This window comes from Camelus bactrianus, chromosome 6, assembly GCF_048773025.1.
Source record: "Camelus bactrianus isolate YW-2024 breed Bactrian camel chromosome 6, ASM4877302v1, whole genome shotgun sequence".
Taxonomy (NCBI): Eukaryota; Metazoa; Chordata; class Mammalia; order Artiodactyla; family Camelidae; genus Camelus; species Camelus bactrianus.
The window spans coordinates 81387061-81404911 of NC_133544.1; the positions used below are offsets into that span (position 1 = coordinate 81387061).

Here is a 17851-nt window from a genome sequence, read left to right on the forward strand (position 1 = left end):
AGGGCCCTGTTTCTCAAAACTTTCTTCCCTTGACCTCTAGGATACCACTCTCTTGTTCTCTCCTACTTCTCTGGTCATTCCTTCTTAATCTCCTTCGTTGAGTTTTTACTGCCTCCTAAGGGAAAAATTCTAACAATCCTGTTCTTGGATCCCCCGCTCTTCTAGGTTTACACTGAGAGATTACTTCCACCCTCAACTGCCATTTATATATTCTAGGTCAGCAGTGCTGTCCAATGGAACTTTTTGTGATGATGGAAATTTTCTCCATCTGCTATCCATTACAGTAGCCACTAGCCTTATATGAATATTGAGCATGTGAAATGTGAATTTATTTTACTTATTTTAATTAATTCAATTAGCCACAGGAATTAGAATCAATGAGAAACCCTAAATGGCAGAGATTCTCATTAGGTCTGGAGCGAAGTCAGAGAATTGATGTTTAATCAGAGCTCCCCCTGGTGCTTCTGATGCATACACACAAAAGATTTTTCAGGCTTGGAACTTGGTAGGTGTGTTTTGAAAAGATCAAAGGTCTTTTTGAGGTTTAGGTACCCTAGCTCAAGAGTTTGCAGGAGCCAGTAAAGGAGATCAGTTATCACACCCCATCCATTCCTCAAACAGCTGAGAGAAGAAGTCTACCTGTATCATTGCTGATACTGTGGCAAACATCAAGAACTGAATACATTTTTAATGAATGAAAGAGACTAGAAGATCAACTCAGGGAAACCAAGTGAGATATGGAGTGCCCAAAACTCTGAGGTTTATTATGGTGACATCTGTGAGCAAAACCCAGGGAACATTACCTGAATAAGCATATCAGACAACTGTAAAAAGAGAAGTTTCAACAACTTGAGTGTTGGAAGTGGAACATGCCACTTCTCTAGGGACTTAGTGAGACGAGAGAACTTTGTATGAACTGGAAATTTTGGAGTAAGGAATTTTTGAATGAATTAAAAAGAACGATGAACAGTGGGGACCGGAAGAAGCTTTGAAAACTTCAAATATTTAAAATCTCAGAAAATATTTGCCACATTGTGTTTCTAAAACTTACCACAACTGTATTTGCATGCCTCCTGACATTATACTAAGTTGAATGTCCTCAAGAGTTGTTTGAGGACATGCCTTCCTAAAGTCTTTCTCATAAAAATCTTTTTCCCCCAATGATTAAAAGGCATTGCCTTATTATATATCACTTATAACATAGCAAACTATAGACTTTTTGACAAGAATATTGATGAAAAGTATATTTTAGTGCTAGGCCACAATTACTAATGAAAAAAGTGGCAAAATGCCAGTGTAGTAAAGTGGAAAAGATGAGATTTAACTTTTGATTTCAGTCCTGGCTCTTCAACCTACTGACAGTGCGGACTTTGGGCAAGCAGTTCAAGCCTCCACTTGTTTCATTGTAGACTATGTCCATACTCTCTCTGAGTTTTATGGCTCTAAGTATTAAATAACAATTTGCTTACAGTGCCTGGCACATGGTAGGCATTCATATGTTCTCTTTCTCCTCCCACAGTGTCCAAGTTTAAGACACATATCTCTCACAGATAATCTGTGATGGAGTAGAATGAGCTGATTCCAATGCCACACAGAGACAGTCTTAGGGATTGAGAGTGAATGCCTACCATGATGAAAATTCCCCTTCCCATCTACACTGATACTGTGTTCCTAGGTCTAGTAGACTATATGGAGTGTCTTATACCAAAATTTTGCACCTCTGCAAAGTGATAGCTAGAAGGGCAGAGAGAGGAAGGGGCTATCACATTTACTTTATATAATAGTGTAAAAAGTTTTTAGAGTAAACATGTATTGCACAAATTTTAAAAATTAAATTTCAAAACGAATCATTGATTCACTCACAAAACTGATTAGGGAAGAATAGGGATCCTAAGTATGCAGTCTTTGAGGAAGAAATTTCTTCCTTTCTTTAGCCCTCTGGGAATGAGAGACCTGGTGGGGTGAAATGGCAGGACGCGAGAACCTTCTGATGGTACCTTCCAGCCAGTCCCCATTTCATCACTTGTTAATATTTTTCATCCTTATCTGGTAAGAAAATTTCCAAAGACTTTCTGAAGGTGATTTGTGCCCTGGAGGTCCTTTGAAAAGAAAATTATCACTCATTTTGTTAGTCACTGCCCAGTAAGCCTGCAGTAAGTGAGGGGATCTCTGTTATCTACCACAGGGAGCAGGGCTGGTTGTATTCTAGTATCTTTATCTGCATGCCGGCTCTCAATCTAATGATATAATCTGTGAGTACGAAGAGGAGCCATATAGGAAGTGTGGAAAAGTCTCAGCCTATGACAAAAGAAGGGGAGAAAAAGAAGCACTATTATAGACAGTGCCAAGCAAATGAGAGAGACAGGTGCTGGGGAACCTCACCTCACTGAGAAAGTCAACATGGACAAAAAAGATTCTAAGAAGTAGAGGGACAACATGCCAGCACTTGTTTCCCTTGCACAAACTTGGCTAGAAAGATGCATCCAGATGCTTCAATCGTTTTCTTGAAATTTTCTTTAAGATGCCCAGCAAGGTGGAAAACTAGGTACTAGAAAGAATTCTGAAAAGACTACAGTGTGGTATTTATGTTAAAAAGATACCTGTATACACATACATCACTAATTTTTGCATCACTAGGGAGGGTAACGTAGCAATAACACTTTTTTAAATTTAAAAAAAGGCGTTTTGGTGTTTTAACTACTTGGCATTTTCCGAGTTTTAAATAAAATTGTCAGTATTGACCTTTGTCCAATGTATAAAAAGCCTAGATACATGTATTGAAATACTTAATTAGATGACAGAATCTAAGAAGAGAAGGCACATTAATGTTACCCTCACCACATCCTCTCAATCACACAGACCTAGAAAGGTTACAGGATTCCTGGAATCAGTCCCATCAGATACTATTAGAGCTAGGACTATAATCCAAACCTTTTGGGTCCTAATCCCATGTTGTTTCCACACACCTGAAGATTAAGAACAGATCTTTATAAATTTGTGCCTCTGAAAATGTTTTTATTTTGTTTTATGGAATATAAATAGGCTTTTCTCTTTAAGCTGGTATTTTAAAAGGGATTTTTAAGAGGCTTCTTGCTGACCACCCCACAGCCTGCAGCCACACACCCAGCTCCCGTCCAGATACCTTCGTATAGTGTATCCACTAGATGAGTCCCCAAATAAAAACCTTCCCATCTCCCAAATTCCAGACTGCTCACTTGGCTCTAGACTCCCAGGTTTCCTATGTCTGGCCCACTTGAATGGCAAGTATTTTCTACCTGATTCACAGCTTTGTCTGAGCATACCCAGTATTTGCATCTTGTTATCTGATCTGCTGTTGCCCACTGTCCCTGTACAAAGATCTAAAACCACTCTTCTTTCTAAGAGGGCTGGATGGAAGACTTCTTATGCTCTCAATCAAGTTCCCTTTCTCAGTGGTTTTCCCAGTTGCCAAATGCCTTTCATATGACCCTTCCTGAATGAGAAAGTGATTAACTGGTATGAGGCTCAAGACATCGTCCCTCTCCTTTTGTCAGCTGTGAAGACAGAACACAAACTGCCGATGGGTACCAGAAATTCACTCAATCACATAAATGTCTCATCTAAAAATGAAAGCCAAATACACGTTTCTTTGTTTTTTGCATATATTTACAATATAAATACTAATTTGTTTCCAAAGTACATATTCTTTTTAACAATTTGCAAAAGTTATCTAGCACGGGACAGCAATTTAATGTAAAGCCTCTGTAGTAGTGATTAAGGAAAAAATAGAACTGTTTCTGGGATAAGGGATTCTAGAAGGACTATGAATGGGCATGATGATCTGAACCTGCAAGGGAAGTGTGAAGCAGCTGGGTCCGCCTGCACCGCCAGGACAGCCTGTTAGGGGACTACCACGTGAGACAGCAACCTGGACGTGGGTTGTAAAAACTAAACCCGGGAGATATAAAAAGTACACATGCTTGCATAGTGCGTTAATCTTAAAGAAGCTCAACATTTCATTCTCATTTTCAATAACTTAAAGGAATAGTACTTAAAACACATCACACAAAATTAAAAGACTTGTGCATGTATTTCAGATTTCAACATTAATGTCAAAAATACATAGTATGATTTTACATAGGATTTGTGCTACGTTAGAACACTAGAGACAAACATCACTTGAGTATTAGGGAAAACATTAAATATTAAATAACTGAAAAATAAAACGTGTAAACACTAATCTAACTGTGGGGGTGGAGGGGTTGCTATTGCAACATGTCCAATGAAGTGGTTTCAACAGTACAAAAAGGATTAGGATATGAGTATTTCCAGTCTACTTGGAATATGTGGATCTCATTCCAGGAATCCTTGAATAAAAACTGGTCCAGGATAACAGGAGAGGATTCACTCTCCTGCTGGTTATTTTGGTACACTCCCTTCTACGCTAATTTTTGCTTTCAACCTTGGGTACTGAGCAAATACTTTAAACTGTCACTCCTTATCAACATCTCGGTGAAAACTGAGGGTTTGTTGGCGATTCAGTGTAGGATTTGAGTTCATATGCAGCACCGCTATCAACTTCCATTGACTTTCTAGAGAACAGTAGCCGTACATCTCTGTGGAGGTAGATCTTTCCAGATTTAGAACTCTGGAACCTAAACAAAGACACAAGAAGAAGATGCGTCATTTTAGGGAACTGGTGTTTAAAATAAGCAAACCTGAGTAATTACATTTTGAAAGCAGCAAGAATTAGTCTTGCTGTGATATTGACAGTATCTCTTTATTGAGATATTTAAAGTCTTACATTGCCAAAGCTCGTGCTGCTATTTAAGTGCCTCTTCCTCACTATTCTTTAAACGTTCTGTACTCCCTTCCCTGCTTACAATGACAGAGGTGCTTCTTTCTGTATATCTGGGTTTCACGTACAGTCCTGCTTTACCTCCCCGGCACCACAGCACATACCTTTCCTCATCTACAGCATCCAGTTTCAGTTCACGCCAGCCAATTATACTACATTTGGGCTTTGCAGGCCCAGCACCTTCTAGCTACACAGAATGACCCATTTCACACAACTTGCCCTCCTACAATTTCGAGCACACTAAAAAGGATTCCATACTTGGAAAGTCACCACAGAAAATGATCAAGTTTCGAGGACAATCACAGGATGAGAAAGGACGAAAGGGCTGCTATCAATCAGCAGTGGCTAGCTAAATAAAGCCTAATCATCATTAAAAAAAAAAAAAACAAGAGGAAAGTTAGCAGTGAAATGAAAGTAGTTACCAAAGCTTCTATCCGCTGCTTAAATCTACAGCATAATATAGGGGGTTGGAGGCTTTAGTCACATAAACTTAACTGGCAGATAGTCAAACATACCGTTTGGTGCTAATTTCTCTGGTTTTCTCTTTGCATAGCAGAAATATTCTGTTTGTGGACTTTATTCCTAAATTAGCTGAAAAATCTGGTGGTCAGTTGTATATATTAAAGCAGACCCCTGACTGGCTTACTCATTCTTTCTGAAGTTTTTCACCTTCTCAGCCTGAAGGAGAACATGGTGAACTTTGGGAATTATGCCATATTTTCCAAAGCAGTTTCTTTACAGCATTTAAAGTATCTAATCATGATGTGGCGATTATAAAAGCTGAGATAGTTGATTTTTACTTTGGTTAATGTTGGTTACATACGGCTAAGGTTGTAACAGATTAAAGAGGTCCTCTGCCTGGGCCCTGGAAGGAAGGTGCCTCCTCCTGATGAACAGGGCTCCCTGGAGTAAGGAATTACACTAAGATAAATTACTGTCACTGACATGATTGAGGACTTACTGTGAACATCAGAAAGTTATTAGGAACAGAGTTACAGGCAAAGGCTATGGAATTTTCTTTTAACCAATAGACTTGCTCATTGATCCTAAGAACTACACTAAGATTTCAGGGCTGAAAACCTTACCCTAGGATGCTGGGAGCATGGACCTCAAGAGCCAATAGATGGTTTCTCACAACCTAGATGTGTGAGCTGGGTAGTAAAAGTCAGAGGAAAACATATTTCTGATGGGATCACTAGAATACAAACTGTCTGAGGACAGAGATTTTGTCACTGCTGTTTCCCTGGAGTCTAGAAGCATGCCTGACACATGAATACTTGAACAAATGAATGAATAAATGAAGGTTAAGAACTTCCCTGTCCTTGGGGAGAGGATATAGCTCAGTGGTAGAGTGTGTGCTTAGCATACATGAGGTCCTGGGTTCAATCCCCAGTACCTCCACAAAAAACAAACAAACAACAACAACAAAAAACTTCCCTGTCCAATTCAGCAGCCACTAGCCACATGGGGCTACTGAGCACTTGAAATGTGGCTAGTTCAAATTGAGTTGTGCTGTTTTGTTAGTGTGAAATAAGTATTTACATCAAATATTTACTATAGCAAAAGAATGTAAAATATCTCATTGATAATTTTACATAGATTTTATATTCAAATTATAACACTTGAATTTGCTAGGTTAAATAAAATATATTAATCCTTTGTTTCATACTACTTTTTTAAATGTGGCTACTAGAAAATACAGAAATACATACATGGCTCATATTACTATTCTATTGGACAGCACTAGTTTAGAAAACTGGGTTTCACTGCCCCAGATATGTCAGCATTTGTTTCGCTATAAAATACTTTCTGTTATACAGCTATGCATGAAGACTCCCCTTATTCAACAATGATGACCAGGGGAAGATATGCCATGTGTTTTCTGCGTCATGGCATCTCATAAAAGTGTCCAAGTTAAGCAAATTCCAAGGGGCACTGGTCTAGTTAGAGTGATAGTTTTTAAAAATAAACTTAAAAATTGTAGAGTTTTCGTCTAAATATTCATTTGAAGCATTACCTCAGATGTATGAGGTAGCGTAATAACCGTTCTTCTGTATGTCGGATGTTCTCTTTATTAACACTTCTCTTCATTTCTTGTTTAACAGGTACAGAAAAAGTTCTTTGTCGTAGGAATGTCTGATGATTGGCTGGCATATCTCGTAAGTCATATATCACAACAAACATCTTCACCACAGTCTTATTAGGATTAAATAAGGTCTGAAGAAACAATATAGAAATTATTCTTTAAAAACAGTATTTTGTTGATCTGACTCAAAATGACTGAGCCAATAATAAAATAGGCTTTTTCATAATAAATTAATCCCAGTGGATACAATTCAGTTTGGTGGAATAAAGTTAATACAATTTCAGAAGTTTATGAAATGATATTCAATTTTTAAAAAATGGTTCAGTTTAATTTTTTATTCACAGTAATATAAGATCCTGTAACAAATTAGAATTTTTAGTCACAAGTCTCATTAATAATGGACAATACATAACTTTCACTCTCGTTCACATTTTAAGAAATGGTCCGACTAGATTAAGCAAAATATATCTTCACTGGATTAAAATATTGCAGTTCAATTATTTCAAAAATTAGCTCCATTAAAATGCATCAGTTGCAAAATACTCAAATTGAATTTTAATTTTCCTCATATTTTAATAAAGAATAAATATAATTTTTAAAATGTAAAAGCTTGGCAAAACTAGACTTTGGTGTTTTAGGTACACATAGTTATTATAAAATTTAAAATATGTTCTCAAAAAAGAGACATTTTCCCATTTGGAAAATTTTCCAAGTTTAGAAAATAAAGTTCATTATTATTAGTTACAATGTAGGCTAAGTAATACTTCATGTTCTTATAGTTGAATTCATTTCAAAAACTGTAGTGACACTATACTTTTTAAAAAATCATCATCAATACTATAATAGACCAAAATTAAATTCAACTGATACTTGGCCATTAATAATTGAAGAAATATTATTTTTTAAGGTACTACTTTTTAAACAAAATCCAAGCTGCTGATTTGACTTTAACCAAATTACCAACACATCAATAGGTAACTTGGTGCCCATGCTTTCAGAAGCTCATCCGTGGCACTGGACATCACTCACTGAATCAAAATGAGAAATATATCAATATTATGATCCAATTTTTGAAATCTAGTGAGTCTTAAGATTAAGGCTAATACATTTAATAACTACAACAACTAGCAAGCCAGGAGTTCAAACCATGTTTATACATAATTAAACTTATATAAGGAGTGAAAGACATAACCAAAATTCAGATTCAGAATTAACCATTATTGTTGGCAGTCTTCAAACAAGGGGTAATAGGTTTATGTCTCATTATTATGAAAACTGACAGCCAGCTTTCCAGTGACTCACACTTTAACAAGAGCAACATAGCCCGAGGCAAGAGATTAGAAGATGATCACTCTTTTAGTTCAGGAAATCCATTCAACATAGATCTTACTTTAATATGCAGTGATTTTTCCTCAGTAAAATTTATACATGTGTACATATTGTAATACATAGACACATATATATTGCATAGTATTACAGTTCATCCCTGTGTGATATGAGACAAACAAATGTACAGACTCCTTGCTGCACTGGAACAATGGTGATGAGTAAACGTGGTCTGGTAAAGCACTGAGTACACTGTAGCCAAAGGTCAGAAAAAGGTTTGTTGAATTAGACCAGATTCTGAGTGTGAGAAACTCAGCTAGGCTTTTTTTTTTTTTTAATTTCAGCTTTATTGGGGCACAACTGACAAATACCAGCTAGACTCTTTTCAAGAGTTGCAAGAGCCACACTGTAATAGACTTCCAAGCTTACAGGATTATCCTGGGTCTGACCTGGAAACAAACGCAATGGCAAACTAGCCTTGATACAAAATTACTCTTCTGAGAATCAAGAATGATGAAGGATTATTGCTCTGGGCTAGAAGTCTCCTGATCCCAAACTAGATCAACACCTAGACTAAAAGGAGAGATGCCTTCTCTGCTTGACATTTGTCAGACTGCATTTCTGCTTTGTGTAACCATCTCACTAGATTAATTTTAGAAATTATTACACTAAGGATAATAGAATATTGCTTTCCAAGTTTTCCTGCCAAAACAATACTCACATTTGGGGTTTCATTTTACATAGATCAATCTCAATCTGGCTTATTATATTAAATAGAAGGCACTGGCATTGCTAAATTCTAATTATATTAAAAATAGCTCTATTTAAGTTAACTGTCGTATACTATTTTTCTAATGCATTCACCTTGTTTAGCTTATTAATGCTTTCCTTTTATGGAGGTCCCCAAATGGTCATTCCTGGGGCAGAGCAGGGAAACTCCAAACAAAGCTGCAGCCCCACTGTTACTTACCAAAGTTGTTGCAGCAGCAGTAGCAGGAGAAAGGGCTAAGTTCTATATGTATGTGAGAGAATGATTATTGCAATTGTAGGCTATAAAACACATACCACTTGTATTGTTCCTGAAGGAGGTACTCGATAACCCCTTTTACCAAGGGACTCTAAAGTAATCACACCCTTGAAATAAAAGAAGACAAATTGAGTACAAACTCACGCATATATATATATACACACACACACACACAAAAGACTAAAATAATAATAAATCATGTAATTACTAACATTTCAGAATTGTATTTGTATGGAAAAACATTCACAGAGAATTAAGAGAGATACATTCTATGAATATGAAATAGTGAGGATCCCTCCTGTAAGAAAAGAATTTACTGCTCTTCCTGGAGATGTTGCAATGAACAATATGTAACATCAGTGACCATGAGGCTTGAAATTTCTATTAAGATGTAAGATACAGAAGTGAGAAGTTCCTTAACTAAAAAGGAAATAAGAATTACTCTCTTGTATCATGTGGGAAGAGGGAAATGAAGAAGCAAAACAATTTATTGGTCTTTGGACATATAAAAAGCCAGGAATGAGCAAGGGTCTAAGTCTTGCCCAAAAATGAAGTCAGTTCTTCAGTCAGCAAGTTGAGTTGTTATATACATACATGGATTTCTGACTAGAGATGGACTAACATCATCAGCATCACCTATGAACCTGTTAGAAATGCAGAATTTCTGGCTTCTCCCCATACCTACCAAATCAAATCTGCATTTTAACAAGATTCTTGAGTTGATATCACATGTACATTAAAGTTTAAGAAGTACTGTTGTATTATATAAAGCAGTTTTCTAAAAAAGATGCTCTAATCACTGCAGGGGTCCAAACAATTGGAAACAGTATAAATTAAAACAAGGGAAGCTAAGATTGAATGCGTGTAAGTCCCTAGATAACCAGGATGACTAAATGACTACAGGTGGTGATTGTGAGACTTAATTCTTAGATAGTTTTAAGGAACAAATGCTGATTCATTTATCTTAACTGGATGAATAGTTTTCTTTTAGGTAGTTAAGTAGAATAATTGCACACTCCACAATTCTTATCCTATCATTATGCATTGTACATGCCAAAACATGTCAACCTTATGTAAAAGCAAATATAAAACAGGACTGTCCCATCAGGCAACATATCTGTCAGGTTTGAAAGACAGACCAGGGATGGTGGTGGGGGGTAAGAAGGACGGGACAAAGGTAAAAGGGAGGGCCAGACTCCAATATGTGAATACCTAATCTCCAATGAACAGCACTTGACAATCAGAATATTAAATCAACACGTTAATAATGGGAAATGTTCATGGAAATGGGCACTGAAAAGACATATGTGGTTCTTAACAAATCTGATTTATCACACGGTCATTTAAAGCATGACAACAGCATTATCAACAAACTGTATTCCTAATCAAAACAGCAATAAAATTTCAACACTTTCTCTCTTACAATCTTCTCTACATGAAAAAACGCTATGGTATATAAAGTTCCTCTTATTCCTAGTTCCAGGAAGAAAAAGCAAAACATATCTAAATAACAGCTACCTTTCTAATCATATTGCTACAGACAATACATTACTGTTCTTCCTTGCCATCCTCCCCTAAAGACATATAGGAAAACTAGTGAGGCAAAAACTACTACCAAGTTAATACTTATTTCCTTTAATTCTAATAGTTCTTAGAACGTGATAACAGTAACTAAATCAATATATAAAGAAATAATAGATTTTTTTTAAAGTCTTAGCAAAGTTTAAGGCAACAATTTACAATAATTACTTCTAAGCAATGTAAGACCAGTATTGGCAATGGTAAGTTAGGAATTTTAGAAAGATATTGGGAAAGTATTTGGAATTTTAATAGTATTATTATTAAATTTAGTATTTAAATAATTTCATTATTTTAATTGGTTGACATATTAATATTTCCACCTAGAAAGTTACTGTGTTTAACATAAAGAAGAAAAACACACTTTCTTCTGCTATTTAAGGATGGAATAGGAAGATTAAGATGAACTAAATTTGGTCAAAATCTTACACAAAAACTCCTTCTTAAATGATTGGGGAATACAGAAGGAAGTATATCTTAATTTGGTTAATTACAAATAGGAGAGACTATATAGCACTGTTAATAAGATACTAATGCAAATCATACTATGAATTTGCCCCTGACAAACTTGCTTTAGACCTTCTGCCTGGCTCCCCCCTGCAGTAATTTCTAAACAGTGAAATGTTGTCATATTACATAACACTTGGAGAACATTTTTACCACTGACACCCAAGTGGAGGTAGATATTTTATGGCTTTAAGGTAATCTTTAAAACAAATTACTATTATTATTATTTATTTTATTTTATTTTTTAATGGAGGTTCTGGGGATTGAACCCAGGACCTCGTGCAAGCTAAGCACACACTCTCCCACTGAGCTAAACTCCCCTCCAAGCTTATCTTAAAGGAATTATTTAATGAAAAGCCCTATGTTATCTCTGCACCAAAAAACAGAATTCTCTGTCCTAAAATTTCACCTTCATGAGTCATTTGTATAATTTGTTATGAGAGGTCTCAAGGTTATTATTAGAGTAACAAACAGGGGTTTGGTGTCTTAGCTCTGCTGGTCTATGATATGTACTATCTTATCAAAACATGATCAATCCTCTGAAAACAGACTAAACTACCAAAACAACTCAAATTTCCTAAAGAATAAGATTACTTTTATTACTTTACGGTAGGAAATATCTGTGGTCTATGATTTCAATTGGGTAACTTGCAAAGGTAACTTTACTCATTCTTAATGAGTAAAAAAAAAATTACATACTGGAAAATGTATTAAAAAATATTATCAGAGAAAAGTAAGTAAGAAATTCTTAATAGATTTAGACTAACTTAACCTGATTTAAACTCTTTCCAATATTTATTCAAAATCTGCGATCATTTGTATGGACTTTCTGGAGACAGCGAGATAAAATGCTTTCTCTCTTAATCCTTCATTTTTTAGATGTCAAGCAAGGTCAAGGATCAATGTTGTTTTGCTCTTTTAAAGCATAGTTCAAATTACCTACTTCTCATGAATTTCACTCAAAGATATTTTTTGAGCTGATTTTTAGCCAATTCACTCTTTTATCTTCTTTCTAACTTATCCTAATGGTCATCAGGGACTCTTTACAATAATGACAGATTACGTTATGTCAGACCTTATCTTTCCACTCTCTATTACTATGTGCCAAAAGAGTATGTGACATTGATGAGAATTTTTGATGTTCTGGTTAAGCAAAATGGGCACCTTTACAGCTATAGTCTAATACTGAAAGCATTCCAGTATGACTGATATACATTTTTTCTTTTTAAAAAATTTTTGATTGAAGTATACTTGATTTACAGTGTTGTGTTAATTGATACACATTTGATACTGATCTCAATGATATTTTCCATTTTATCAATTATTCAAACTTAACTGTTATTTTTTTTCAAAATTATACGGGGAAGTGGACACATCTTTCTATGGTAAATGAATAACACGTGGTATATGTGATAATTGGGCAGGTTTGTGAAGAATTGGGCCTGTTTCTTTCATGATAACCATTGTTGTGCATCTTCATGATTATGACCCACAAGTATAAATATTATTGGGAAAAGAAAACTGAATGATTAGACACAACTATGCTTTTTCTATCAAAGTATGGAACACTGATTAGACTCTTGACTAAAATTTTCACCCTTAGAAGGGAGTAAGACTAAACAATTTTCCCTGAACAAACTAGGCCAATAATGAGTAGGCTATATTTAGGTCCCTAAAAATTATAACTTCCCTTCCTCTGATACTTCTCAATTATGTAGAATTCCCTTTTCATATCTTTTATTAATAACAAAAGACACTGTTACTGATGTCTTTGAAAACCTAGAAGGTAGGGGTGAGGGATATTGGAAAAGGAAGAAATTAGGCCAGGTGATAAGTTAGGAAACTCAAGTAGCAAGACCAGAGCTGTATATTTCTATGTCTATTGCAGTAAAAGTAAGACCTCACATAAAAACCCAGATCTGACTCCAGTTTCATTAATCAAATTTTTATCATTTTTTCAGATTACACAGAAAGAAATATATTTTCAGCACCATCCTCAAATACAGTAAAGGATATCTGTCATTAAAGCTTGCTCAGGAAGAAGTTGTGAGGTAATATTTTGGTTATATTAGCCTGCATTTGGCCTTCAACTTTCTCTTAGGAAGTACTTTATATGTTCAAGTATTGCACCAAAGCAGAACTAAATCTCTTTAAATTTAAAGACATTGGTATTTGTCATTAAGTTGGTTGATTTTAACAGGAAAAGACAATTTAAAAAATTTTTTGAATACTTGCCATATAAGGAGAAGGAGCATTATCATCGGAAACACTGTAGAATGACACTTCAACTGGAAGAGTTAAATGAGTGGGGCAGAAAACACCACTTGCCCCGACCTCGGCAGTAAAACCATCGACAATGCCAAGAGGATCTAACCGATAGTTCAAGACAGATTCCTGGAAGACAAAATAAAGGAATTTTTAAGAAATAAAATTTAAAAGTTGAACACAGTCATTCTTTCTTTCTGTTTAAAGAAATACATTACTGTGCTTTCTGGGACTAGAGAAGTGGCCGAAGCCATTGCGATGCCCTTATTTCGAATGTTCATCTGACCTGAAGTCAACCCCGTCCCACACCAATCTTCTGCCGTCCTATAAAAGTGTGGCCTCCTCACTATTCCACTGAACTATCCTTGAACTTCACCATTATTCAGACCTAACTGTTTGATATGTTATTCTTATCTTTGTAAAGAAAAATATGCTGTACTAGAGCAGGTATAGTGTTAGAAGTTTTCTTACTCCTCACAGAGTCTACTCCTCGGGCAAGCCACGGAGAAGCGCTTGAAAACTTATTACAGGTCATATACAGGAGTTCCATCAAAAGAGAAAGCCAAGGACATATAACTTTGAGAAACAACTCGTTCCTGAAAACTTTTGTACGTGACACGTGTTTTACTGTGTAATTTTAAAAAATAGTAAATGCACACGGGGGAGAAAAAAACCTTAAAACTACCGAAATACAAACAGTAGAGAAACTCCTTATCCATATCTCCCAAGCTGACTTGCTGAGGTAACCACTTTTATCAATTTAGTCGTTATTTGTTCAGCTATGAGGAACATGTTAAACCTTTCAAAGGCTCTCTTTCATATACAAGTATCAACATATATATGTATACATCACGAAATGTCAGTAGCATTTCTTTGGTTTAGAAACTCTTTGAAAAGGAACACTGCAAGCCCTCATGAGTCTAAATTTGAAAGTGATATCAGCAATTTCAAAGCCTCCTGATCAAAAAGGCCAGACCAAGAGACTACGTGCAACCAGCCTTCTGTCTCTCCCTCCTGCCCTGCAGTCAATCCAGTCCATATCCCGTTGATACGACCTCTCAGTCTTATGGCCTCAGCTCTCTCCCCCACCACCAGCCTAGCTCAGAACCTTACAGCTTCTCCTCTGAACAAATCCAACACCTCTTAATTAGTTATTCCACCTCTAGTGTATCCTCTGTATTACTGCCAGAGTTTTTCTTTTAAAAAAAAAAAGTCTTATGTCACCCACCAGGTTAAAAACTTTGTATTTCCTACACAGGGTGAAGTCAAATCTTTGTAGTGTGGGAGGTAAGACCCACCCTGCCCTTTCTTACCTCAGCTCTCCTCATTGGCACACAGTCTTCTGCTCCAGTTCCAGTTGATACTTTTCAACACCATCATGCTCTTTTACAACTTTCGCACACATGTCTTTGCACATGTCGTTCCATCTGTCTAGAATCCCTTACCACTCCCCACACAAATTTACTTGGCAAATTCCTACTCATCTTTTGTAACCAAGCTCAAGTGACAGTTCTTAGCAAAGCTTTCCCAATCCCTTTAGCAGAGAGAGCAAATATATGAGGACTGAGAACATTTCTATCGCACTGCTAACTACTTGAATTTATAAATTATTTACATGTCCACTTTCTCCAGTAGATTGTAAACTTCTTTAAGGCAGGAACTTTATTATTTAGCTTTATATCCCTAGCATACAGCATGACATGTAGTAGGTACTCAATAAATGCTTCTTAAATAAGAAAAATTTTCTAAAGATATATAAAATTTTCATAGAAAGAGCACATATAAAAATGCTTATGGATAAGGTCAGTGACCCATATGAGTTTCTGGCTTTATTCAGACTTTTGTGACTTTAAACTAATATACTAAAGCATGCATGCTAGGTCTTATTCAATGCAAACAACAAGAAAAGAAAAGGCATACAAATTACAAAGTAATAAATAAAACTGTCCCTATTTGTAGATGATTTGAGAATCTACATATTAAACCCCCCTAAATCAATTAATAAGCAAGTTGAACAAGGTCATAGGTGATTATATATGTTTATATACATGCATATACACATACACACATACATGCATATATATGTGTATATATATATATACACACATATAAAATCACTTCCCCAGACCCTAAAAAAGAGTCAATACCAAATCACTCTACTTACATAAAATTCTAGAAAATTCCAGCTATTTTATACTAATAGGAGGCACTGGGATTCCCCCATGTGGGACAAATAATTGACCCATTTTGAATGGCTGTCAGCATTGTGCTGGACTGAAGGAGGGGAGGGGTTGATTTTCAGGCTTTGGAAAAATATAATCCATTTATTTACTTCTTTTTCACAAGCAAATGACATAAATGACACCATGGGTCTAGGTTAAGAAACTTCAACTCTTAAAATAGTTTCAGAAAATATTACCTCAAAATTTCCTAAGAGACTAAGACTCGTTACAGGTGGAGCACTAGAACTCAGAAATGGTTTTTCATGAATATCCGGATCATCTTCAATGTTTAAACATGGTCGAGCACTATTTAAAACAAGAACAAATCAGCAAATGGACATATCCATTAAAATATCTTCTAATTTACTTTAGTGCAGAATTAAATTAGGAGAATCTAATCAATTTTACTTAAACTACCACAATAAAAAACTAATGTAACCAAATTTTAAAGTATGAAATATCTAGTTTTAAATTCCTGATTAGATTTTATAATCTTTGTCATAATATTTGATAAAGAATATATATAACATTCTTGTTTCAAGGTGGAATTTATAATGTATCACATAGCGGCATCTACTGGAAATATTTAATACTGTAATACAGTCTTCTATATCAATCTTAATTTTCAGTTCATAAATAGGGTACAAAGGCAAAATTATGTGACTAAAGAATATAATGAGATTATTATGTCAACATAGAACAAATTGCCAAAGCTTTTTGCAAAGGAATGTAAGGCAAAGAAGGAGGTGAATGACAGAAATATATAAACCCACTTAAATATTAAAAATCAATGTACACGTTTATCTTGACGACCATTCTATAGTAGCTACTCATTGTCTTAATTTCTCCCTCATTCATCCTTAATAACTGTATGTGAAATCATATTGAAAATGATAACAAGCTGGAAAATAATATTCCTATTAAAATTCTGATTGTTAGAGTCAACATTATTTACTGTGAAAGGCTAAAATTTTGTGCAATACTGTTTAATATACACAAAAGAATTTTAAGATAAATACCTTCTAGATGATAAGCTTTTCAGATGCAGTAATGAAGAATCCAGGTCAAAGCAACCTGATTGTGTCTTTCTTTGAGGAACCTAAGGTTAAAATAATCACTTGTGATATTTTAAAAGAGGACAATTTTTTCTTGAATTTATACAATAATTTTCAAATGAAATTTAAGCATATCTTAAAAAATAATAAAACTTCTCCCATAACAGCTCACTTAAAATCATGCTCTTTATTACATATTAACCTTATGTCTTCATTTTATTAACTAGTTTGAAAAAAACAGATGATTAATAACAGCACTTTTACTAGGTTTTGATTTTTTAAGAACCAGAACCAGTTTTTTCTAAAATCAAATCTTACATGGAATCCCAATATATAATATATGACTTTTATTTTTTTTACTTCATATACTTTTGTACTAGGGGAAGGCGGTAGGAATAAATGATTTATCGCTTCACAATAAAAAGAGGGAGAAACAGAATTAAACGGAAAGGGGATCACGGGGTCCTGCCACCTCTGCTGTTCCTCCACCCATCCCTACCTCACCACACATTTCCAAGAACCCTGGCTGGGGCTTCACAGAGAACAGGTTTGAAAAATACTACTCTGGATATTCAACTACTATAGTATACTAGATTACATTTAAGACAAACCACCAACGAACTCAAAATATCCTCAAAGTGAAACACTCAAGTGTAAATTAAAGGTAAAATCATATACAACATGCAAGTTAGACAGATTTGTTACTAGAATTAATGTTAAATATGTATAAAGTATCTGAGTGATTAGTCTAATTGCTGACTAAGAACAGATGATACTGAAAGTCTAAACCACCTCAGTATTTTTGAGAGCTGTACAAATGCAACATGCTATATTTTGTACTCAGAACTTAATGTGAAATTTTCAATCCAAATTCTTATGTCTTCAATTCTGGAAAGTTCTCTAATTTCTTCTAATACTGCATTTTCCTTATTCCATGTAGTCTTCCTT

The 17851-nt window shown here is 35.2% G+C and overlaps 1 protein-coding gene across 9 annotated transcripts in view; it reads right to left on the minus strand.

The window, feature by feature from the left end:
* Positions 1-4050: 4050 nt before the first annotated feature.
* Positions 4051-17851, minus strand: part of ATOSA (atos homolog A) — a 101005-nt gene continuing 87204 nt past the window's right edge. For 8 of the 9 annotated variants that reach the window (XM_074366152.1, XM_074366151.1, XM_074366153.1 and 5 more), the window contains 6 exons: positions 16868-16947; positions 16046-16154; positions 13597-13755; positions 9315-9383; positions 6855-7054; positions 4051-4634 (listed from right to left, as the gene is read on the minus strand). In XM_074366152.1, the coding sequence (XP_074222253.1) occupies positions 4481-4634; positions 6855-7054; positions 9315-9383; positions 13597-13755; positions 16046-16154; positions 16868-16947 (771 nt within the window). In that variant the 3' untranslated portion in view covers positions 4051-4480. Of the gene's footprint in view, positions 4635-6854; positions 7055-9219; positions 9384-13596; positions 13756-16045; positions 16155-16867; positions 16948-17851 lie in introns of those variants that run through there. The other variant, XR_006719933.2, reaches the window with a different exon arrangement.